The 11,393-nt window shown below is 28.5% G+C and overlaps 2 protein-coding genes across 3 annotated transcripts in view; both read right to left on the bottom strand.

The window, feature by feature from the left end:
* LOC133674705 (cell division cycle protein 27 homolog B-like) overlaps nt 1-2,388 on the bottom strand; it is a 7,625-nt gene extending 5,237 nt beyond the window's left edge. The window contains exons 1-5 of the mRNA XM_062095915.1: nt 2,160-2,388; nt 1,393-1,465; nt 1,104-1,213; nt 843-889; nt 7-173 (exon numbers count right to left, since the gene is read on the bottom strand). Of these exons, the coding sequence (XP_061951899.1) occupies nt 7-173; nt 843-889; nt 1,104-1,213; nt 1,393-1,465; nt 2,160-2,264 (502 nt within the window). The 5' untranslated portion in view covers nt 2,265-2,388. The remainder of the gene's footprint in view (nt 1-6; nt 174-842; nt 890-1,103; nt 1,214-1,392; nt 1,466-2,159) is intronic.
* Nucleotides 2,389-7,428: 5,040 nt separating this feature from the next.
* Nucleotides 7,429-10,766, bottom strand: LOC133673933 (protein phosphatase 1 regulatory inhibitor subunit PPP1R7 homolog). Of its 2 annotated transcripts, none has more exons than XM_062094870.1 (7): nt 10,394-10,766; nt 10,027-10,257; nt 9,682-9,828; nt 9,368-9,510; nt 9,172-9,286; nt 7,899-8,045; nt 7,429-7,809 (listed from the first exon to the last, which is right to left on the bottom strand). In XM_062094870.1, exons 1-6 carry the CDS (start codon nt 10,685-10,687, stop codon nt 7,965-7,967), a joined length of 1,011 nt encoding a protein of 336 aa, XP_061950854.1. In that variant the 5' UTR covers nt 10,688-10,766; the 3' UTR covers nt 7,429-7,809; nt 7,899-7,964. The 2 variants fall into 2 exon arrangements, with proteins under 2 accessions (XP_061950854.1, XP_061950855.1); XM_062094871.1 differs by having other exon boundaries at nt 7,915-8,045.
* Between the last annotated feature and the right edge of the window lie 627 nt (nt 10,767-11,393).

Below are 11,393 nucleotides of genomic sequence, written 5' to 3'. Positions count from 1 at the left end.
TTTTGATTTGAACCAGAGGCTGGTGGGCCAGAATTGCCAATGACACAGATTTGCACAGATGTTCAATGGCCATACCTAATATACAAAGCTCCTCGTAGGCAGCCCAGAATAAAGGATCTATAGATAAAGCTTGCTTAAAGTGATGGATGGCACTTTTCCTTCTATCAGTATACCTGAATCCAAATAAACTTAAAAGAATAAGAAATTGATATATTAAACCAGGATGTAAACAGAGAAGTGAATAAATATCGCCAAACAAAATTTAATAATTATGCAGGTTCAGAAATTCAAATATGGAACTAAAACCAGGATACTTCTTTATAGTAAGGTGCTATAAACAACTAAGGAGAATGCTTTTAGAATATCAAGAAGCTTTGCATGATACATGTGCAGTTCTACAGCCTTTTGAAAGGGAAATTAATATTTTAAAATCATTTCATGAAAACTTTATGATTCAAATCACTGGCTTCATAAAATTTTATGAAATTAAGAATTTCAGATTTTCAAAGAATCGATGGAAAAATTAAATAGAGGTCATCATTCTCTCTTCTGTTAGCATTTAGCAGAGAACACAGACAGTAGAAAGAATCTAGAAAGTCAAGAAAAAAAATAGTTTTATATCAATTATTCTTCCTTTCTTGCTATTTTACAGTAATAAATGAGAATATAGGCTTGTACTTGAAACAAAAGTTTAAGGATCTTTTTATAAACTATTCTCTTAATTCTAACAGGGAAAACAGCCAAAGTTTGTCTGTAACTTGCATTTTACACATGACTAAAGCAAATGAAAAAAAGTTCTTGTGATAGTTAATCATTAAATATTTGGGAAAGAGGTACGCAACCTGTAGATAAGCCCAAGAAGGTAATGCCCAGGTGCACCATTTGGAACCTGATAGGGGAGAAACAACATGAGCAAATCATCAATGCCAAGAAATGTGAGTCCAAAAGTACACAGCTACACCCAGCATTCAACAATGATGAATTTTAGGACTTCGATCTCATATCTACTACGGCAGAAAATGCTGATAAAAACAGTCTGTTTCATGGATGAAAGGTACTATAGAAAAGGCAAACAATTTTTAGTTAAGAGTTTCAATAGGCACCTCTAAACCAGGCTCATTTGTAGGACATAATGCAGCTTCAGCTTCATTTAGAAGATCCATTTGAAAGCATGATATCGCAAACAAGTAGCGGGATTGAGCCATTTGTGTTCCTACAGGTAATAACGAAAAGAAAAAAGCTGAAAGATACATGAATACACAATGCTTTTAATGGATCAATGGGAGAGGGAAAAAAAATCCACGACAAGAAAGAAAAACAATGACTAAAAAAATTAAGATCATCCTAAGTTAACAACTATCTGAAAGCTGAAAACAAGAAGAAGCATACTACCTTTTAGAATATGATATGCAGAGTATGCTTGATTATTTTGCAGATAACATCCTGCTAACAATTGCAAATTTGTCTGCATAAACAAATGCAATTATTTTGAAGTCAGGTAAAATTTAGTACAGCAAAAAGAAAAATAAATAAACATTTAACATTTGTATCAAAATAGATTATGAAGACAGAGGAACTGTTAAGGGATGAGTGTGAAACCATATCCTCAAATTTTGAGGAAACATTGTCAAAATGAACATGCAACTAGTTAAGATATTTCGTAAACAAAGACTCCAGGTTTCATCTAGCTATCTTCGTAGTTTGATTCTATAGCAGCATTGAAGCAAGCAGTGAATAAACAAATCCAATAAAAATCCTCTTTCGATTAGCCCAAAATTCCATAACTGACAGGTATCAAAACCTTAGCCCTTTTTTAGATAAATTCTACATATTTAGTTATTTTAAAATGTCAAATTCACATAACACAACAGAATTTCGGACGTTTTTGTCCCAGTGTTTCCCAGAAAAATAATAGGAAAAACTAAAGCCACGTGGAGCTCCAATCAGTCCCGAATCGCCATAAAATTATCAAAAAGAAAAATAACCGATCTTGCCAGTAAATAGTAAGACCCCTGACTGTTCTTGAGAAACCAATAAAAATTACAGACACTGTGTTTGCAACCTGTAAAAGATTATCCCTTCAATTTTCTTGCGATTTCTCAGAGACCAAACAAAATGGGTCGAAGTTAAAAAAAAAAAATCGGCGCTTTTTTGGATACCTCGGAAGGGAACTCGGCGCAGAGCCGTTCGCACATGAATATGGCATTTCGATGCATGAAATGGCGAAGACTGTGGTTTACACAGTCTACTAGTATCGCTTCCATCTCTTCTTCTTCTTCGATTGAAAGAGAGAAAAAACGAGAAAAAAAAAAGAGGGGTTTTCTGGTTTTTGGGGGTTTCTTGAGGTTCAAAATGGGATGGCACGTGTTAGCTTTTGTTTCAAATAATGCCTCACGTACGAGAGATTGTCCATATAATTCATAGTTGATTCTCTCTCTCTGGGTTAGTCGTCTATTTTGTCACCCTTCTTTTGATATTTCTTAATGTGATCCCTATTCTTTTTTTTATTTTTATTTTTTGGTGTTCATTCTCCAGCCCTATAATGTTATTAACTTTCATTGTTTTTTTTTACTTTGATTTTGTTTGGTGTGGATTTTATAATTTTATTTAAGCTATTTTTTAATTCTTGACTTATAGAAAAACCATAAATGTATATAATTGAAAATAACTTTTTGACTTAAATCAAATATTTATTATAAATGTATATAATTGAATAATATATTGTAAAATCAAGTATCAACTCGATGTTATAATATTTTTTTAATATCACAATAAATATTTAAAAGGTAGATTAAAATAAATTATTAACTCAAAATCTTTATAAACACTTAATATATGGACAAAAATTAATAATAATGAAGATTTAATAACCTGGAAAAAAATAAGGATCAATATGCAAAAAAAAAATGACAAAACATTATGGATTACAATAAATCAACAATGTTTGTAGGTGTGAGAGAATAGTGTTTTCTCACATCCTATTGGGAGTGTTTGCTTTTGTGGAGGCATTATATTTAAAAAAAAATGATTTTTTTCTTTAGATTAATTTTTTATGTATATTTTTAAATTGTTTTGATATGCTGATATTAAAAATAAAAAAATATAATTTGAAACATGTAATAAATTGATGAAAAGCAATTAATGTTTCATTCAAAATATAAGCACAAATCATTTTTAAACTCCCTAATTGTATTGATTTTAATAACCACGTTTCAGAATTTCTCTCAAAACACTGCATTTTATAATACTTAAGGCCCTGTTTATTTGTTGGAAAGTAGTTTCCTTTTAGAAAATAAATTTCAGGAAAGTGAATTATTTTCCGATGTTTGATAGTGTAATGAAAAATAAGTTAGAAAATATTTTTCAGTGTTTGATTATGTCATGAAAAATGAGTTGAAAAATAACTTATTAATGTTTTATTTTTTCAAGGTTATTAAAATAATGAGGAATAAATCTTACAAATTAAAAAGTTGAATGAGGATGAAATTGAAAAAAAATATAATTTCATAAATTATCTCAAATAAAATAAATAATAATCAAAATAATAGAAATCAAATCTAAAAAATGAAATGAAAGATGAAGAAATTAAAATAATAATAATTAACATTTCATCAATTATTTCAAATAAAATAAGTAACAATTAAAAGAATGAGGACCAAATTTGATAGATAAAAAATTTCAATAAGAAAATATAAGGGAAAAACAAATAACAATTATAAAAATGAGGATAAAAGTTAATATAAAAAATAAAATTTAAGAAATGAAATTGAAAAATAAATATTCAAGACAAAATATATATAGCAATCAAAGGTTTGAAGACCAAATTTGATATAATCAGCAAATAATATAACATTTCTAATTTTTCACAACTTTCGGAAAGTGTTTTTTGGTCAAATGTTTTAAGAAAACACTTTCCTGAAAACCAAGCCAAAATTTTTTTTGACTGGAAAGTGTTTTTTATTGACCAACTTTTCTAATAGCAAACAAACATATAAAAGTTTGGAAAGTGGTTTCCCGAAACCACTTTTAACGAAACAAACATGACCTAAATAAACAACAATGGTAATAGAAGCACAAATCATTTGGCATCTCATTAATCTTTATAGCAAAAATTGACAAGAAATATCATCTTCAAACAATCAAGAAGCATTAAAGTAGCACAAATTATTTTCCTATTTTTTTTTGTGTGTTGGTATCTGGGAACGCAGCTTGTTGTTTGGCGAAAATTTAGAATTTGTTTTTTTATTCAAAATTAAATTTTTTTATATTTTTAAATTGTTTTAATGTGTTAATATTAAAAATAATTTTTAAAAAATAAAAAATAATTTGTTTTAATATACTTTCAAGAAAAAAATACTTTAAAAAATAACTCAACTTTTTTTTATGCTTGACATATCACATAACTATTGTTTGCTTTTTTAAGAATTTTTTTTTTGTTTTCAAATGCACCATTGATACCCTTAATTTCTAACAATGAAAGGAATGTTTAAGAATGTGGTAATAGTTGTAGTTAAAAATATTTTTTGTTTTAAAATGTATTAAAATAATATTTTTTTAATTTTTTAAAAATTATTTTTAATATTAACACATCAAAATAATCTGAAAATATAAAAAAATTAAGTAGAACAAATTTAATTTTTTTTAAAAAAATATGATTTCAACTATTTCAAACCTAAAAACTATCGAAATCAATCATTTTCAAGCCCACTACTCTTTGCCACCATCAAACCCATGATTTCATTGCCACTAATGTTAAATGCACCATCTCTACCATTATAAAAGCCACTCCCACAGCACCCTGCATCATTAAAGACACCACTCTTACCACCATCAAATCACTACCACTCTTTGTGAACTATCTTCAAATCCATTTATCTAGTTCTTGCTAGATAGTTATTTAATATCAATTTAAATTTTATTTTTATTTTTATTTTTTAATTTTATTCATAAATATTTAATTTTAATTTTTTATATTGAATTTGATTCCATTTTTTTATTGTTTTTGTTTAGTTTTTTATTATATTATTTTTCAATTTAATTCATTGATATTTTTTAAGTTTAGGATTTTTCTTTGTTGTTTTTTCCTCTTTTATAGAGTTAATCCCAACCTATATAATTTTTTTCATCCCTCAATATATAATTTTTTTTAGAATTGATCTTCGTGCCTTTTTCTTTCACTTTCCTCTGTATGGGTCTATCTTAGTCTTGTGTCCATGGTCTTTATGTTAGCGAGATAACCCAAGTTAACCCAAATTTTTTCTTCATTGTTTATCTTTTTTTTTTCCAGTTTTGTCATTCAATATTAAGTTATTTGATAGTTGGGTCCAAGATCCGTGTTGTTAGATCAAATATTTTAATCTTAATTATCTCTTGATTAAATAACAATTTATTTAATTAGATAGGTGTACAAGTATTTCGGTCTATGATTATTAATTTTTTTATATCAAAAAGCAAGGCGGAAAAGCCTGTATTTTCATATATATATATATATATATATATATATATATATATATATATATAAAGTTATATGGCTGGGTATACCATATTTTGAGTTAGGATGAAATATAATTATAAAATATTAATATATATTTTGAGTGAAAAATAGAATAATAATTCTAATAGTAGTAGTAGCCTTACAAAATTTCTAATATAAGAAGATAAGGCGTAGGAAAACATTCATCGTCTCTATCAATATTAGTAGAGATGATATATTTAGTAGTTTAAGATGGTAAATTTATCACTCTGGGTTGAGAGCAAAAACACTTTTTTCTTTTTTTTTTTTAAATATAATTATACCTTTACACCCTAAAAAATTGGGGTAAAGTTTGATGTTAGTAAAATTGCATAAAACTATAAAACTATTGTATTCTCTCTCTGGATTCATTTATCCACTTATCGGATGAATTTCATACGTAATGAAATTGTAGATAGTTTAATAGAATAATAAAAAATATTTTATATAAAGTATGATTTATTTCATGATGTAATAGCAATAGTTAAATTTATAATATTTAAATTAAAAACCATAAATATTAATATATATTTTTTAAAATTATTTTATAACCTCAATTTCAAAAGCATTTTTAAGCAAACACATTAAATTGTAGATAGTTTAATAGAATAATAAAAAATATTTTATATAAAGTATGATTTATTTCATGATGTAATAGCAATAGTTAAATTTATAATATTTAAATTAAAAACCATAAATATTAATATATATTTTTTAAAATTATTTTATAACCTCAATTTCAAAAGCATTTTTAAGCAAACACATTAAACTACTTTTTATTCAACCTCAATTTGAACCACAGTTTTAACCAAACATATATTTTTTTAAACCAACCTCAACTAAAAGTATTTTTTATAAAACAATTTTGTTCAAACTACAACCACAATAGCTACCGCAATACCAAACACACCCTTAACCCCAATTTCTAGAAGACAATTTCCCCTGCTGTAACATTTATCCTGCAATAATCTAAATACTACCGAGGGCATATTATGTAACAGTCTGTTACCTAAAAATCCTACCAGACATGCATAAGTCACACCACACAGATTTTTAAGCTCACCACATAAATATAAATAAATTGTTTCATTAATTACTAAATATAATTTACTACTGCGAAACTCAGTATAATTTCAGTATTTATGTTTAAAATACAGGTACCCACTCAGTACAGTAACAGAAATCAATAAACTTCAGGTTGCTTCTCCTTCTTCTACGTCTTTACTTGAATTAATTCATTCTTCTGCGTCTTTACTTGAATTAATTCACTCTCCACTGTTCATGACTAGCCGGAATCCAACCCAAAACTAAATATATTAGACCATATCCAACCCAGTAAAATAAAATAAAAATTTAATTTTTTTAATTATATTTTATTTTAAAAAAAACTAATATTTAACATTATTCAATGAAAATACATAAATTAAAAAGATATCACATAATTACATAACATTTACAAAATTTGATCGCAATCCTAATTTTGTTTCTTATGATATTTTACTTGATGTTGCACGCTCATAAAACCATAAAAACTGTAGTCTTTGTTGAATAAGTTTTGTACATGATGAAATTGCATATAGTTTAATGAAACAATAAATAATATTTTATATAAAGTATTATTTATTTAATAATAAAATAACAATAGTTAAATTTACAATATTTAAATTAAACACCATCAATATTAATATTAATATATATATATATATATATATATATATATATATATATATATATATTTTATAACCTCAATTTGAAAAACAATCTTAACCAAACACATTAAACTACTTTTTGTTCAACTTCAATTTCAAACATAGTTTTAACCAAATATATATAAATACCAATCAACCTCAACCAAAAATGTTTTTATAAAACAATATTTTTCAAACTACAACTACAAAAACTACTACAATACCAAATACACAAAATGAACAGACTTCCACAATTCATTTCCCATTATGAGATTCGTTGTAAGAAGAGTTCTTCCTACATTCCCAAAAATAAGCAAAACTTTTACAATACATAAAACTATCAGAAGATTAAATGGGAAACAACAACATAGTCACTTTAAATGTGATGTTGGAGGAGAAAACTAAAGAACTTACATAAAGAACCATGGAGAAACAAAAGGTAAATAAGCTTGCCTAAGAAATCAAAACAAACAACAAAATACGACTCCTTTGAAAATTTCTGGTATTTGTGATAATATGATACCAGAGTAATGCCTAAAATTTGCATCCGTAATGTCCTTGCAAAAGCAGTTCTCTCCCCTGAAAGAAAAACTTGTAGCATAATGGCACCTGCAATTCAAATTCATGATAACTTGTTAAAAGCAATGCCCAATGAGTGCAGCTAAAAATAGAAATGCTATGTGATTAAGGAGTGTTACCCAAAGAGGATTTGACCTTGTAGAGAGAGCTGTCCAACCAAGAAAAACTCAGGACTCAGCAAACTTCTAAGCAAACACACTGGAGTCAATTTGCTGAATATTTGGAAAAATCTGTCTCAAAAAGGCAGAGTACATTGTAGACTTTGCCTGCAATAGAAGAAGCAAAACTATACGTGAAAAAGCTCCACAATAACAAAGGAAACAGCAAGGAGGGAAAAGGAGATACCCAAGCAAAACTGGGTCCTGTCTGGAAACAAAGCTACAAAGAGGATTCAATTTCAGTGTTTTCTTTTCTTTTCTTTTCTTTTTATGGCTCCAGAACTTGTAACACATAAATTCATGGATACAATTTGACTGAAGAGACATGATTGTGGTACCTCATTGGTCTCAAAACATCTTTGTGAGGAATAGGTTCAAATATAAGAAAGACAAACAATGATAAAATTTTCTATCTAATGAACATGCTAAATAAAATTGTCTGTGTGAATAGCAAAGCACTATTTATGGATAAAACTTCAATATGATTATAGAATGGTGATAAATAATGTTGACATATTCTAATTGCTTTTTAAGGATATGAGAAAATATGAGTGATTAACTGCTAAAAAAAGTATCAACATTTTTATTCCTCATGTCCATGGTTCGTGGAACAATAAAACCTGTGAGCACACAGCAATTAGCGCTCCTAGAGAGCTTTCAAAAAAAATCTATTAACAGCAATCAACCAGCATATCAAGAATCCATATGATTGACATGTTATAGTATATCAGAAAAAAAAAGTTTAAACTTTTCATAAAAAATATCCAGGGAAAGAGAGGCCCGCTATTACTAAAAATTTTAGTATGTGAGTTCTCTATCTTCACAAGTACAAGCCTTTCTTGCAACAACTATTTGAAACTTGTTGCAAAGAGTCAAGGATCTGGAAAAAAAAAGGTGGGATAAAAGTGTCGGAAATCTAACAACATGCTTTTAGGGTGACGTGGGAAATCTAGTTGATCCAATAAAAGGTGAAGGCGTGGGAGGAGAACTACTGATACAAAGCTACGAATGAGGGGGCAGACCTATCATTCTGGATATACCTTTGAGAGCAGGAAAGGTCCGGATCTAATGCTTTCTCTATTTAATTGTGACCACCAGTAAAACTAGACAAAAAGCAAGATAGAAATATCTCTACGCATTGAATCATCAGCAATGTCATCCAATCAGCTATAGATTAGAATGCAGGCAGTGGGTCCTGAAAATGTCAGGTTTTCCAAGTTAAAGAATATCTTACACATGGATTGTTTTCAAGGTAGATAGTTGTTAGTTTCTCTCTTGAACTGACGACTGCCTCAGAAACGCCTTCAAGTGATTCTATTTGGTTGTCATTGAGCCACAGATCCTCTAACCTGTAAGCATGGCGTGAGTCAAGCAGTGAAATGAACCGGGTAAGAGACAACATAATCCTGAGCAAGGAAGACTAAACATACTGGGTAAGGTTCTGAATATCATTCACTGAAGTTAGCTTGTTAGATGATACATCGAGTACACGGAGGTTGACCAAGGTTGACAAGCCTTCCATTTTGGCAATACCATTATGGCTCAAGTACAGTTCTTCTAAAGCAACACATTCCTAAAATAACGACAAAATGGAAAGAAATAATATAAAGGGGACCACATTTAGACAGCAATTTCAATATGACAGAATACCATGAGTTTTGTATATGTGCGCGCGCGCGCGTACATATAAAGAAGAGTGCCATGAGTTTGTCTCGCTATTAAAAATGCAATTTCTATAAAGTACCTCAAACCCTTTCATAGAAGTTAAACGGTTGCTTTGCAAGCTAAGCTTCTTGATGCATTTCAGCCCACATAGATTAACTACTTTGATACGATTTCTTCCCAGCCACAGCTCCTGTAAACTTGTAAAATTTTGCATGCTCTCCATCACCTGCAAGAAAACCAAAGCAAGCAGCTCAAGATTTAGAACATCCCACGCTCCAGAAACTCCTAAAAACATAACATCCGCAATCTTCCCATTACATCTCTAAAAGTTTTCCTTTCACATCGACACATTGTGTATCGTAAACCCAACAATTCTTAAGCTTGGATAAATTATAATATGGTTCAAAAGAAAAGGAGAACTAACCCGTAATCTGTTGGAACCAAGTTCGAGAATTTGCAACTGATAAAGGTGATCAATCTCCTCTATCTTGGTAATTTCATTTTTAGATACATAAAGTTCCTTGAGAGTATTTGAGACTTTAGACAATCCATGCAATGAAGTAATTTCATTGAAAGAAACATCAAAAACCAAAAGATTCTTGAATATGCTGCTATCCGGTATTTTCTTTAGCTTATTATCCCTTAACACCAGCTCCTGCGAATACATAATAACAATTAAAAAAATAATGATTAAAACATAATAATCACTCAGTTATCTTGAACTAACCTTTTTTATTTTATAATAATTAGAGAGCCAAAAATAGACAAATAAAATTGAAAAAATGAGTTACCTGGAGAGCGGATAACGAGTCCCAGCGACAGAAAGGCTCAACAGCAGCATCGTCGATGAGGTTTTGACGGAGAGAGAACTTTTTCAGGTTCGAGAGATGAGCGATTCTAGGGTCCAAGCTCGATAGCCGATTAGCGGTCAGGTCTAACTCGGTGAGACTCGAAGATAAATCCACTGAGCTGAGATCATGAAGCTGAAAGCTGGTTAGGTCCAGGATGGTGCTTGATGGATCGATTTCGACCGTTTGATCGTCCGCCTCCGGGTTTGAGCCGTTTGGTGGTTGCGCGCCGTCCATTTGTTTCGGATGCTTTCTTGGTTGGAGCGCTGAAAAGAAAATCCCACTCTTTCTTGTTTCAGTTCTTTTTTTTTTTTGGGTGGGTAATGCAAGTTTTTTTATAAGAAATAAACATGCAAGTTTTTTAATATATTTTTTGTAATAAAAATTTTAATTAAAAATTAAAATTTTTTTAATTAAATAAATTAAAAATTATATATGCTAATAAATAAAAAAAATATTTACATGTCTATTCAACTCGCTACATATTAAATATTTTTTTCTAATAAAAATAAATTAATATATGGGTTTTATTAACGTGTTTTTTTACGATAAATAAAAAATATAATTGTAAATAAAAAAATCAATATTTACATATAATAAAATATAATAAAAATTATATATGTTAATAAAGACATATAAGATCTCAAGCTCATTTTTAACATAATAAAAAAATAAAACAATGATGTAATTGCTATATTAAAATATCTTTTTTTTAGTATTTATATAATAATTAAAAAAAAGTGTAAAGAGAAAAAAATAAAAAAAATTACAAAAGCATGATGATGAGAAAAAAAAAGGTATAAATAGGCTAAATGTGAAGTAATAAATATTATAAGTCTAAAAAATAAAAAAAAATATTTAAAAAAATAAAAGGAAAAATAAAAATATTTAAAAAATAAGGAAAAATATGATAAATAAGCCATGTAAAAATAAAAAAAATATA

This window comes from Populus nigra, chromosome 15 (assembly GCF_951802175.1).
Source record: "Populus nigra chromosome 15, ddPopNigr1.1, whole genome shotgun sequence".
NCBI classification, from domain to species: domain Eukaryota; kingdom Viridiplantae; phylum Streptophyta; class Magnoliopsida; order Malpighiales; family Salicaceae; genus Populus; species Populus nigra.
Note: the sequence above shows the minus strand (reverse complement) of the source record. Positions and strands in the feature narration are given on the sequence as shown.